Below are 14557 nucleotides of genomic sequence, written 5' to 3'. Positions count from 1 at the left end.
GAGGACGTTTTGAGCCACAGTCAATATACTTTTTTAAAAATGGAGAAGAGGCTACATATTTTGGTAGGAAACAGCTTAAGTGAGGGAGAAAAAAGAGGGGGGAACTAAATGAAAAAAACCTAAACTACTCTTTTTTTTTTTTTTTTTTTTGGTTTTCTATAACAAACTCAACAATGGGGGCAGTGGTGCCAGTTTAAGAAGATGGGCCTGTTATGAGAAGTCAGACTCACTGGAAGACTCTTTCCGAAGAGTCAACAAAAACAGGGTGCCAGCACTGCTTGTGTGGTGGTGAAGAATTCCCTTTTGATTCTATCTCACATAAATCTGTCTTCAGACCAAAAAGGAATGTGATAACATTCCGGAATGCTTTCCCTTCTCAGATTCCCTGGAGAAGGTAGCAGGACTCAGAAGGCAAATGGGCCACAGAGAGTTACACTTCCATTCCGATGCTGACATTTCGACAAAGTAATATTTTTAACAGTAGTTATATTTGGAATAGTAGCCTCTCACTGGAATCTAGACAGCAAGGGAATGAATTCTGATGAAAACTGTTAGCATGCAATTTCAGATGGATCTGCCAGAAATTCCTTTGTTCCCAATGGTATTCAAAATACAAAAAAATGGGGGGGGGGCAGTGAAAAAAAAACGAAAGCAGCAGCATTATTTCCAATATACTCGCTGCTGCTGCAAAGGCCATTGCCTTGGGTATACCTTGGCAGCCCTGTGAAAAACTCTTGTCACTCTCTTCATAAATATGTACTGCATGGAAAATAAGATGGGAGGATTTAACAGCTCGTGGAACAACATGCCAGCTTGTTTTCTCCTCAGTGATTAAACTATTTTCCCATGCAACAATTACACTTCTGGCTTGAAAAGGAAAGGACACAGCTGCCACCTGAAGGCAGAAAATCTTATGAATAGCTGTAGTTTTGAAAGTGGCATATGAGTTTTACATAGAATAAAAACATTTAAGATGTGGCTGGTTGCTAGACTTCCAGCACTTCACTTCACTGTTAGAATAAATTGAGACTCCAGTCCAGCTGTGACGAACAAAGCAGTCCTGAAAATGAAAGCCTGTTGGATGCAGTGAGGCTTATCTTTCAGTAAACATGTGCAGGAATCAAAGCTCCCCAATAACCAAGTTATGGAATAACAACTTACTGGTAATTCATTTCTTTTATCAACATTAAGGCATAGCTAAGTTACTTTACAATGGTAACTTAGGAAAGCATCACCCCTTTTTTAGTATAACTATAATTTTATTTACTTTTAAAGTTAATGGGTTATGTTCCCCACCATTACACATAGGATACATGTTATGCAATACAGCAACAGCTTTTAGCATTCTGGGTTTTTTAAGAAAACATAACCATTTTAGTTACTTGCAGTTCTCATCAATCCAAATGGTGCCAAGTAGCCAAGAAGTATGAAGACTGAGACTTGGAAGTATAGCTATATATGAACTACAAAAGGTTCTTATATGTAAGGATATGTCACTGGAGATTGAGACCAAGATCATTCATCCTATGGGATTTCTAATTACTGTGTAGAAATGTGGAAGCTGGACAGTGAAGAATGCTGACGGGGAAGGGGGAAATCAATTCATTTGAAATGTGGTATCACTAACAAGGTTATGCTCAAAATCCTACAAGGTAGGCTTCAGCAGTATGTGGACCGAGAACTCCCAGAAGTACAAGCTGGATTCTGACGAGGCAGAAGAACTAGAGACCAAATTGCTAACATGCGCTGGATTATGGAGAAAGCCAGAGAGTTCCAGAAAAACATCTACGTCTGCTTCATTGACTACGCAAAAGCCTTTGATTGTGTGGACCACAACAAACTACGGCAAGTCCTTAAAGAAATTAAACTTATATGCAGAATACATCATGCGAAAGGCTGGACTGGATGAATCTCAAACTGGAATTAAGATTGCCGAAAGAAATATCAACAAGCTCAGATATGCAGATGATACCACTCTGATGGCAGAAAGTGAGGAGGAACTAAAGAAGCTTGTAATGAGGGTGAAAGCAGACCACCGAAGAATTGATGCCTTTGAATTGTGGTGCTGGAGGGGGCTCTTGAGAGTCCCCTGGACTGCAAGGAGAACAAACCTATCAATTCTAAAGGAAATCAACCCTGAGTGTTCACTGGAAGGACAGATCCTGAAGCTGAGGCTCCAGTACTTTGGCCATCTCATGAGAAGAGAAGACTCCTTGGAAAAGGCCTTGATGTTAGGAAAGTGATGTTAGGACAAGATGGATGGACAGTGTCTGTGAAGCAACCAACATGAATTTGACACAACTCCGGGAGGAGGTGGAAGACAGGAGGGCCTGGTGTGCTCTGGTCCATGGGATCACGAAGAGTCAGGCACGACTTAACAACTAAACAAAAACAACAATCACTGAAGAGTTTAACATATCATGGACCACCCAAAATACATATCAATGAATTTCAGATTAAATCAAGGCTGCACCCTTACTATAAGCTAAAAAGGCCTAAACAGAAGCAATCATGCTTCAGAGACATAGTGAGAATACAAGATTTACTGGGAAAGACAATAATTCTAGAAAAAGTAGAAGGCAGTAGGAAAAGAGGGAGGCATAATATGAAGTGAATTGACTCAATAAAGGAAGCAATGGCTCTAGTTTACAAGATCTGATCAAGGCTCTTAATGACAAGACCTTCTGTACATCATTAATGTATTAGGTTGCCATAAATCAGAAGTGACTGGGCAGGATATCACAACATTTTAATGATTTTTGTACATTAAGTAAAGGATTGCTTTTTTAAAAAAAATCACAACTATGATGTCAATTAAGTAGTTTTGGGGCCACGGAACTAGAACTCTTTACTTTTAAAAAGTAACTTCCCCAACCTTGCTAGGATACACAACTGGGAACAAGCTGTTAAAACAGCAGATGACTACAAAGTAGGTGAGGTAGGCTCATAGTGTATATCCTGTTTTCAAAAGCCAGTTCCAAGAGTCTCAAGCAGTTAAGTTCATCTGCATATCACCCATTCATATAAAGCACAAAATTGATTGGGACTCCACAGAGGACATGGCTCAGGGACATGGGGAGAAAGATAAAGGAATAAATTAACATATACAAGAAGATTCTTTCTTTTTTTCAGTAAATATAGGAACACGGGCTATATCCCTTCCTAAATGTGTATTAAAATCTCAGTTGATGGGTAAAGACATCTTATACAATTTATAGATATCAAGAGATGCAGTGTTTGCCGCATTTTACCTTGTGTGGACACAATGTAATCAAACACAGTTTAGTCGGAACCCAACCCACTTTTACTTGGTAGATTAAAAAGAATTGCTTTTCCAAAAGGGTTCCCTATAATAATAACCATATAAAATACAATTGATAGAAAAGAGAACAGTTGGCCAAGATTATGTGAGGTGTCTAGAAAAAGTGATATCTAGAAAAATTATACCCTTAAAGGGAAAAGACCGCCTGCTTATTTTAACAAAAGTGGTAAATTAGCTTGCACTTCTTTTGCCATTGGTCAACTGGGAGACAGCATAGCCTTATTTGTATGTCTGATGTCTCAGGCATGTAACACTGGAACATTTGCAAGTGGTCAGGGGGAAAAGGTTGTAAGAAGAGAAAATATACATTCGCCATAATCCATGGCCTGACTTCTTAGCTAGCTAGCGTGCAACCCCCCATCTTATATTTAGTATCAGAAATCTTGCAAAATAATTTCAAAAGGACTGCCTCCAAACCTGCACAGAATTGTGAAACAGGAACCTTTGCCATCTAGTTTCTTATGTGAGGGCTGCTTTTGGTTGGTTCCTCAAGGGAAAGGGTACTAAGCATTACAGTGGTGCCTCGCTAGGCAGTTACCCCGCATGACAGTTTTTTTGCTAGACATTGATTTTTTGCAATCGCTATAGCGATTCGCAAAACAGTGATTCCTATGGGGGAATTTCGCTGGACAATGTTTCGTCCCTGCTTCGCAAACCAATTTTTGCTAGACGACAATTTTGACAGCTCCCTCTGCACCTGCAAACAGGTTTTTTTGGGACCTAAGCTTCGCAAGACAGCGATTTAAACAGCTGATCGGCAGTTCGCAAAGCGGCTTTCCTATGGCCGATCTTCACTAGACAATGATGATTCTTCCCCATTGGAACGCATTAAACAGGTTTCAATGCATTCTAATGGGGAAAATGCTTTTCGCTAGACAATGATTTCACTAAACAGTGATTTCAGTGGAACGGATTATCATCGCCTAGCGAGGCACCACTGTATATTTATTGCCTGTATTCCAGTTTACACAACACTACAAATGAGGACAAGTAAAAGAAGATTTATTCTTTAACCCATTTCTGCCTCCCAGATGCTAAAAAGTAAATTTAAAAAGGTCCTATGGGATTAATTTGATCCAAGTTTTCACAGGGTTTGCTTCCATCTTTAGGGTAGTTTAATAAAATAACAACAATAATTTGCAGTAAAAATGAGTTAAGTTGAATAAATCTGAAAGGGGTACATTAACCCTTCCCCTTACCATTACTTCTTGTTCATAAGTCCAAACACCACAGGCCAGTTCAACACAGAAGATCACAAGCAAACTTCCAAAATACTGCAAAACACAAAACAATATTTATTGCAGTTTTAAACTGAAGTGAGTTTAAGAAGTGAAAGCAAGGAGCAAACAATAGTCATTTTGAAATATGTTCTGTCTCCCAAAATCCAAAATGAAGGAGTACTCTATTTAAAAAAAAAACACAAAGAAGCTATAAATCAGAATAAAATACAGTTGAAAATACTATTTTAATAACTCAAAGGCTAGTATCTTTGCTTAGCTCCACCTGCACAATGAGAATGACTTCAACATCAATGGCAGACTGCAGCTGATTAAAGATTTCCTTTTTCCTGTTCAGTGTGTGTGACTTTAGCACTGAAAGCAAATTCCACACACAGTGAAATAAAAAAAGGGAGTCTTCAGTCAGCTGCTAACAGTAATGTCATTTCCCTTGTGCAGGCAGAGCGGCACAACAAGATACTGGGTCATACAGTAAAGTAAGCAAAATCCATAATGAGCATAAGCATAATAGCCAGGAAGTCTTTTCTCCTTAAGGGTATAATTTTTCTAGATATCAGTTTTTCTAGAGACCCCAACATCAAAAAAACTAAGATCATGGCCACTGGCCCCATCACCTCCTAGAAAATAGAAGGGGAAGATATGGAGGCAGTGACAGAGTTTACCTTCTCAGGCTCCATGATCATTACAGATGGTGACAGCAGCCACGAAATTAAAAGATGCCTGCTTCTTGGGAGAAAAGTGATGACAAACCTTGACAGCATCTTAAAAAGCAGAGACATCACCTTGCCGACAAAGGTCTAAATAGTCAAAGCTATGGTTTTTCCTGTAGTGATGAATGGAAGTGAGAGCTGGACCATCAAGAAGGCTGACCGCCAAAAAACTGATGCTTTTGAATTTTGGTGCTGGAGGAGACTCTTGAGAGTCCCCTGGACTGCAAAGAGAACAAACCTATCCATTGTGAAGGAAATCAACCCCGAGTGCTCACTGGAAGGACAGATCCAGAAGCTGAGGCTCCAATACTTTGGCCATCTCATGAGAAGAGAAGACTCCTTGGAAAAGACCCTGGTGCTGGGAAAGTGTGAAGGCAAGAGGAGAAGGCAATGACAGAGGATGAGATGGTTGGACAGTGTTATCGAAGCAACCAACATGAATTTGTCTCAACTTCGGGAGGCAGTGGAAGACAGGAGGGCCTGGCGTGCTCAGGTCCCTGGGGTCACGAAGAGTCGGACATAACTTAATAACTAAACAACAAAAACAACAACAAAGCATAATGCTGAGTAGACAGAAGTTGAATGTAGATCTAGCTGCAGATCTCTGAGTGATTTATAGGAGATCAGCATGGTTTTCTGATCTCTTACATGTAAGAGGCACAAAATTATACTATTGAAATTTGAAAAGCTTGGGTTTACTAGGAGTAAATTGTTTTTGCACTGTGACCTCTATTCCATTTTAACACTGAAATCTCATGCCTAGGCTTAGAAATTTTCAATTCTAAGTTTATGTCTTCTGCACAGTCCTCTAGTTGCCAGGTCTTGAGGTTGTACTGAAAAAAATTAAATAAATTCTACCAACCTGAACTCTGTCAATCACTGTTTCAAGGCACAAACTTGATATGACATTAAGGGTGTGAAGTAAAGCAATGGACTTTTTAAATATACATTGTGCAAACAGCTGCAGGTAGATAGGAGGGGGCCAAACAACATTTGAACCACAAGGAAAAAGAAGAGTTTGAAGGATGCAGTGGTCCTGACAAAGATCTACTACATATGGTAAGCTTTGCTCCTGAAGCAAGTAACAGCTGGGAAGGAATTTTCTTCAAAATCACAACACCCCCATTTCCACACCATCTTGATTCTGACTGTTGCATTGATTTCATCCATTCATTCATTCACCTATCACAGTGGTTCTTAACCTTGGGTTACTCAGATGTTTTTGAACTGCAACTCCCAGAAACCCCAGCCAGCATAGCTGGTGGTGAAGGCTTCTGGGAGTTGCAGTCCAAAAACACCTGAGGAACCCAAGGTTAAGAACCACTGACCTGTCGCATCTTGTTTTGCCCTCATATTAAAATTGTTTTTAAAAAACCACCTTCTTTAAGGACATGAATTAATAGTCAAAAAGATTAACAGGCTACTTAAAGAATGCCATGATAAAAGGAATCTAAAATATTAAGATGTCTCAAATCAAGGGTAGGACAGAGTCCTCCGTCCTTCTTTGAAACTGTGAAGTATTTTGAATAGAACCCATAGTGCCAATCAAGGGGTGAGACTGGAATAATAGCATGTTCGGATAGGAGAGCAGAGACTTCCTCTTGGAGAGTGGATGAGAATGGTGGAGAGTGGATAAACCCCAAGGGGGGCAGATCTTCAAATTCAATCATGTAACCATGGGAGATGATGGAAAGAACCCATTTATTGTTTGTAATAGTATGCCAGTGATGGAGAAATGGTGCCAATCTAGTTTGAAAGGGGACTTTCAAGAGTGGAAGGGGGTAAAAATTTTGAAATGTTTCATTAATATGGCTTACCCTTCCTTTTGGCCTTTGCAAAAGGGTTGACGTTGGCGTGGCTGGCCCTGGGAATGAAAGGCCGGCATCAGTGGTTGTGGATTTGTAGGAGACCTTTCAGATTGCTGAGTACGATATTGTCTGTATGGATGGAATCACTGGTACTGGTACTGTTGGAAAAACCATGGGTATGACTGGTTGCTATTGAGATTGTTGGAATCCAGAAAATTGCTGGTATGAGTAAGGTTTTGCGGTCTTACGTATCATATGGATGTTTTCCATGGTCTCATCAGTTCTGAGGTTGAAAAGGCCCGTACCATCAAAGGGGAGATCTTCGATTCACTATCGTGGAAGATCTTAGCCAGGCATGGCGTCGAATAGAGATAGAGAAGACTAAGGTTTTAGATGCAGCTTCTGCTGCATGTCTAGCCACAATTCTCTGGTGCTTAGCAAGGGCTATAGCTTCGGAATGAGTGGTGATTAAGTCGGTTTTTATAGATTCTGGTGCTGATTCAAGAAGTGGTAGAACCTTGTTCCAGAGGTAGTGCTGATATGCCCCCATGGTGGCTTGATAATTAATATTTCTTAGTAAGAATGATTGGAGAGAATAGATCCTTCTGCCCAGGATATCTATTTTCCTTCTGTCTTTATTCATAGGAGTAACTTTGGATCTATTGTGGCCATGAGATTGGCTGGACTCCACTATTATTGAATTAGGTAGGGGGTGCTTTTTGAGAAACTCAGTGTCGACACCATGGGTCTTGTAAAGGTTGTCAGTTCTTCATGAAATCTGCATCGTGGAATGAGGTTTATCCCAGGTTTCTTTGATGAGTTTTAGCACAGATTTGTTGAAAGTCAAGCTGAGTGGAGGGGATCTCTCCTGATTAATGTTGTCAAACACCAGGTCTGCCTCTGGTGACGGTGGTTATTCAGTGTTAAGGTGTAGTGCTTGAGCCATCCTGGATATAAGTTGCAAGTATGAAGAGAAGTCCTCCGAGGGGGAGGAAGGATGATTATCCCCCGTGTTGTCAGGAGGGGTAGGGAGATCTGGGGATGAATGGGAAGGAACTTCAGAGTGATGGTTCTCAGATGAGGAGGATGAGTTAGGCGATGATGGATAGCCTGGGTCGGGAAAATGAAAAAGATATTCATGATACCGAGACTCTTGAACTTCTGCAGGCCCCCCAAAGGGTTTTGAGTAACCTGTAGTGGTTGAGACGGGATCGAGTGATCATGCTTCTTCGATCTCAACGTCGACTTAGATCATTTAGAGGGTAGCGTTGGGGTCGATATTGAGGCAGGCGGTGCGGATTTTCGAGATCGATGTCTACTCTCAGGTGAAGCTGGTTTGAGAATGATCCAGTGTACAATGAGCCCGTTTTTCTTGTTTGGAATGGTATCGTTCGTAGTAAGATTTGCACAGGGATGGGTCAAAAAACTGATATGGCATCATGGGGAATGTGAAGCAATCTCCATGTGCTGTCATGGGTCCTGGTGGTGAGAGATGCCTCCGTTTCTCTGTACGCTTTCTAGGAGAGGAAGGAAGTGTGTTGGGATTGGTTGCCAAACTTTCAACTGCCCACCCTGATACAGCGTTGGAATGGGCCGAGGCTGGGCTGGATGGGGGTGCAGCTGCAAAAAGACCAATGTTTGGTGTCAAGGTTGATGCCATGGTAGGGGCTGTAAGTTGCTGAGCCTCATCTCTGTCAGAATTCGAGTTGTGAGCATCCCTTGAAGACTCCTCTAAGACAGGCGAGGGTTGAGAAGGCTGGGGGGTGGTGGTTTCAATGTGAGAGGATTTGTCTTGCTTAGACTTTTTTACAGTTGAGTTAGACTTCTTTTTCTCAGTGAGATTGTGCGCCTGGGAAGACGACTTAGCAGTAGAGGACAATCTTTGTTTAACAACAGATTTGTTTTTCTCTGCAGGCTCTTTAGGTGGTAAAATGGACACCCCTGATTCAGAAGTGGGCTGTCCTGAAGCAAGCCTTTCGCCCTATGAACTGGGGGATCTTACCGCCTCCGTGGATGGTGAGGAAGGTTCATCGCCATTTGCCAGAGGTAAGATCTCAGCTTGTGTAGTCTTTGCTTCAATGCTGGTCTTGTTAGATTTGTATAAGTGGCGCAAGAATGGGTCAGGTGATTTTCGCCTAAACAGAAGAGGCACTTATTGTGACCGTCTGAGAGAGCGATTCTGTTCGCACAAGTAATGCAGCATTTGAAGGGTGCCGGAGAGGCCATAAGAAGGGGGAGGAATCAAATAGCGGGAAAGCGAAAAAGCAGTGAAATGAAGAGGAAGTAGCTGGTAGAGTAATTAAAGGAAATAGGAAAAGATCGATTAAGAGAGGAAATAGTCTCAAAAAAGGAATTCAAGGCTAGCTTCGTCTTTCCAGAGAACCGTACAGCTCAGCGGAAAAAAGGAACTGAGAGGAATGGTGGGTGGAAGGAGCATATGCCTCATGGGGAAATCACACCATAAAATTGTTACTTTTAGCTCTAAAATCTTCCGAGAGCGTCAGCACAGGCGCAGACAAGACCCATATGTGTGCATTCACAGAGGCCACGAAGAACAGCCATGTTCTCAGAAGGAAGGAGATGTTGCCACCTGGGAAGTTCCTGAGGGCCAGACTAGGATTGAAGGATGGCCAGATTCAGGGCCTGAGGTTCCCCACCCATTTCATAGAGAACCATAAAGTTAGCAGTAGCCAGGTCCAATGAAACAAAAAGGCTTTGACACACCGAAAATGCACAGAATCAGCTGGGAAGTTAAGAACTGATGAAAGGCTACTTACAAAACTGTTGCTGAGAAAGCAAAATCAGGAACAGGCAGCAGGTGCTATTCAATCAATAACAGATATTGTATAGAAATTTATATAATCAAGGCAGACCATTTACCAGCAATATTTTAGTATCAAATTGCAAGGCAGTTATTTACTGTACATCCCTTCATAGCTGGTTCACTACTAACAGTACAATGGATTTACAAAAATATTTCAATAATCAACCCACCAGATGGGAAATAACTGATGGGGGCAAACTTCACACTAAGGAGAAAGTTGTTATTGTGAACAACTCAGCATCTATGTGTTCAAAACACTTTGTGTGCACTATTTCATATATTCTATAAGAAGCTTGTAATATGGCCAGTACTATCCATTTACAGACAGCAGGGCTCAGAGACTATGGGATCTGAGGCCACCTAATGAGTACATAGTTAAGATGAAATTTGAACCAGCTATGCTGCTTACAGCTCCCACTGAGAGCCACTGTGCTATGCCAGCCTAAAGATCCTGTGTGCAAGAGGCATTGCTGTCTTACTGTCATTTGTATACATACAATTCAGTGATTTAAAAAAACCTGCCTGTTTGAAGTTAGAATTAAATCTGCTTCATGTCAACTCAAACAACACAAAGGCAGGAAACTGGAAGGCAAGATTTATCTGTGCCATAACAGGCATGCTTTGTGATCAGAAATGATCATCTACAAGGTCACAATACGTTCTTGCTTACCCTCTACACACTCACATTCACCTTTGTCTTTCAGGCCCAAATTCAGAGGAGGAAGATGAAGCAAACTCCCCATGGCTGTCATAATCTGAGAGCTAGTATACTGTGGTGGATGGAAGAGGATTCAGGGAGCTTGGGTTCAAATTCCAGTTCAGCCATGAAAACTCACAGGTGGTGCTGGCAATGGTAAAACTATTTCTTAAATACCTCACATACTGTGAAAACCCTATTATGTTCATCATAAACCAGAAATGACTTGCTGGGCATAATTACCTCATGTAAATTTGAAAATGCTAATTCTAAACAAATTGGGGGGGGGGGAAATGTTATAGCCAATGAGAGGCTACAGATTTCTAGTACAATTCTAACTTCAGAATAAGTACTGAGTCTACACAGCATAAATTTGCCAACACTTCCAAAATTGAACCAAACCAATCAAGGATACTCATTTTGAACAAGACTAACAAAAAAAAAATCCGTTTGTATGAATCAAAATTTGATTAATACAAATTATGATATACCTTTTCAAAAACTGGAGAAAAAGGAACACTGGGCTAATTTCAAGGACTGTTCAAGTTGTTGTAGCCATGATTGTCTTTTCAGATCTCAACAAGCAGTTAATGGATGTAAATTCCACATTATTACTTCAGGAGTTGTTCTTTTTATAAGTAATCAGACTGGTTTATAATGGTGGGAACCTTTTATTCTTTGGTCGCTTGCCTTAACTAAATAGGCACTTGTGTGGCCCTCTACTTCATACCAATGGTCTCTAAGGGAATAAAGTCCAATAGCAAGAACTCTCACTGGCATTTAAGCCTGCTATTCTATGCATACTAAGCCAGGAGTAAGCCCCAATGAATGTACTGAGACTTACTTCCAAAGCAAAATGCACAGGCTGAAGCTAAACAACTGTGACAGCTCTAGCTTTAGGCATTTTACTCAAGAGTTCATAATGCCAAGCCACCATTCCCTTGTTATATGAACTTCTCTGGCTTTTAGCATTGTGCTGTGGACAACATGTGCATATCACAGCTCTATGAATACAGCTGCCAACATTTTTTGGGGGGTGGCATATTTAGCACCACGAGCTTCAGCTCTGGTCAGCAGACAATCTGGGTCTAAAAAGCCAAGTTTTTGCCAATAAAGTCCACAATGCATTTTTGAAAAACGACTTTTCTTTGGTGTTCAACAATGCAGGGCCCTGTGACATGTTTCAAATTGTCACTTCTGAAGGCTTCCAGAAATAGCAATTTATCTTTCATTTTTATTTTGTTTTGTGTAGGAAAATAATTTCACGGCAATTTGCCACTGACATTTACACCAACAGGGTTACACTAGTGAGTGAAACTAAGAGGATTCTGGCTAATATACTGTATCTGCATTTCATTTTTCCCCTTTCTCTCCTTTCTTCTTTCTGTTAAAATTACAGAACTGTTAGAAAACTATTTGCCAAGATATATCGTTCCCATATGGGGATATACGTGTGTGTATGTGTGTGTGTGTGTGTGTGTGTGTGTGTGTGTGTGTGTGTGTGTGTGTGAGAGAGAGAGAGAGAGAGAGAGAGAGAGAGAGAGAGAGAATGTATTAGTTCTCTTTTACCATTCTACTGAATCACTGACATGTTTGTGGAGTGTCATATGGAATGACTTCCCAACCAATATTTCAGGCAATGATGCAAGCACTGTAAACATGGAAATATAAATCCTTCCATATGCAACAGTTCTGCCTTTCCTCTCGCTTTCAACATATCAGCTTGCTGAACTTTTTTCCACTTCTGAAATTGCATTAAATATTTCATAGCTGAAGCAGTGCAGAAGATAGAATATTTCACTGAGGCTTTTTTCTTTTTTTGTCTTGCTGGAGCTTTTCAGAAAGTTTCTCAGTAACTACATGGGAAGTTTTAAAAGTACTATTAAAAGCTATTACAAGGAGACCTGAAAGCAGGCTTTGGGGTAGCGCAATAAATATAACTACAGATGCTACTTTGCCAGTCCAAAGTGAGATATTTCTGATTAGTGGGTGTATACTGTAGCAAGCCCTGCCTTAGATCCAATGAACTGAATGTTCTCATAATTACAAAAAGAAAAAGAAAAAGAAAAAGAAATTACCGAAAATCATATTCATTTATTTTTATTTTCTGTATCTATCTTGAGTAGTTTGCATAGTTTGGGGTCAGTGGACAGCTCAGGCCTTTTAAACTTTAGCATTAAAAATCCCTTTCAAGCACAGCTCCTGCCATACACTTCCAAAAGTGGATTAAGAATGGAAACAATTGCTATGTGAGCACATAACTTTGTTACAAGGAACTGTAGTGAAAGAAAAGAAACGGCAAATACATCCCTGGAACTATTTTTGACAAAAGGTAACTCAATCATTTGGGATGTTGTGCCATTTCTGGGGATATTTTGGCCCCATTCGGAAAGTATTCAAACACGGATTTGTCATATATTCTATCACCTCAGGTATGTAATATCTTGCATCATTTTTGTGTGGTTTTAGAAGCTTTATTAATTCTCTCATATGCCGTGAGCAGAATTATATAATGCATAGCATAAGGTTACTAAAAAGGGAAAGAGCTTAACCCATGTAATTAAATTTGTACTTCTCTGTACTTGCTTCCTCATTTTTAATTTGTAAGCACTTTTGCTAATATATCTTCAAATGTTCATCTGCAACTGGGGGCATAAAAATCTAAACAAGGCCTGTCAGCACAAATCTAAAGAGTATTAGATCTCTCCCCTGAGGGTTCTGCGCTCACTCCTCACTTTTGCTTTCATCTACTCTGTCTCGATCCTCGGTGCTAGTTTTTCTTGATGCTACTGATGAATTTTCTCTAATACTGTATCCTGTGTCAGATCCTGTTCCACCATTCCCATTGCCTTAGCTGCTTGGCTGTCAAAATGAGGTTTGGACTAAGCCCTTGAGAACTCAAGAACATCATGGAAGATCTTTAATCTGAATTCTGAGATCTGTGAGCATCTCATGTGCCATTAAAATCAGAGGAACCTAGAGTAGTACTCGTATGGTGCAACAACACATGGAAGGCAGTCTCAGAGCCTTCATTAGAAAAAGCCATTACAACACTCGATGCTTACGAAAGTAAGGCTATACATCCTAATGGTGATCTCAAAGTGTCTGTGCTTATACTGTCAGAAGAGGGCCTACCTACATTCAGTGAGGAGAAACCAAGATCCCAGAGATTTCCTGTTGAAGTACTAAATTCGACACAATACCAATAAAAGAACCCAACAAACAAACAACAAATCAGAGGAGAGGGCACAATCCCAAAGCAGCCCAATGGAACCTCTCATACTTAAGAGGGCAAGAAATGCTGGTTGTTGGAAGATGGGGAGAGAGAAAACCTAGGAATGGGATGGGTACGGAATATAGTACAGCAGCTAGGATCTTTAAAAAGAAAACTGTCATACTGCAACGTTTTATTGCAGGTTTCAAATGTGTGTTCTACAGCTTTATAAAATGGATTTTAAAGATAAGGACTCATGCCCCAAATGCTTCCTCAGTCCCCCACACTTTTCCTCCTGCTGTCAAGGAAGGAAGAGAGAAGGGCAATGTCTAAACAGGAGATTCCAAGGGCAGACAACTGAAGAAGGACACCTACAGGGAAACCCAAAAGTTTGGCATATGTAGTATAGAAAGCAAATGCCGAGGTACAGCAGAATTTACCCACCAGTTACCAGCCTTTCTGGGGACAAAACAAGACATCTGTCTGTACCCCAGGAAGCTTCATGTAGCTCTCAGCAGAATGTTCCACTTTCAAAAAAAGTTGGAAGACGAAGTCCAACAAATGTTCCTCCTTTTGAAACATGAGGCATGGAAACTGTCAGGAGGAAGATGGAGGTCAGGAGTTAACTCTGATTTCAAGCAAAAAAACAAAAAAACAAAAAAACAGAAGGTTGAAGCAGAAAGGACCAAATTCCTGAAGGGTTAGAAGACAGACCATCTGTTGTCTCCCCCACTTCTAAATCTT

General features: G+C 40.6%; 1 protein-coding gene across 4 annotated transcripts in view; it reads right to left on the bottom strand.

The window, feature by feature from the left end:
- TSPAN12 (tetraspanin 12) overlaps positions 1-14557 on the bottom strand; it is a 90415-nt gene that overhangs the window by 24111 nt on the left and 51747 nt on the right. For 3 of the 4 annotated variants that reach the window (XM_020807334.3, XM_020807333.3, XM_073000536.2), the window contains exon 5: positions 4522-4596. The exons of the other annotated variant lie outside the window; for it this stretch is intronic. In XM_020807334.3, coding sequence (XP_020662993.3) covers positions 4522-4596 — 75 coding nt within the window. The remainder of the gene's footprint in view (positions 1-4521; positions 4597-14557) is intronic. 4 annotated transcript variants of the gene reach the window in all.

The sequence above is a fragment of the Pogona vitticeps genome, chromosome 5 (genome assembly GCF_051106095.1).
Source record: "Pogona vitticeps strain Pit_001003342236 chromosome 5, PviZW2.1, whole genome shotgun sequence".
Lineage (NCBI taxonomy): Eukaryota > Metazoa > Chordata > Lepidosauria > Squamata > Agamidae > Pogona > Pogona vitticeps.
This window is presented reverse-complemented; position numbering and strand designations above follow the sequence as displayed.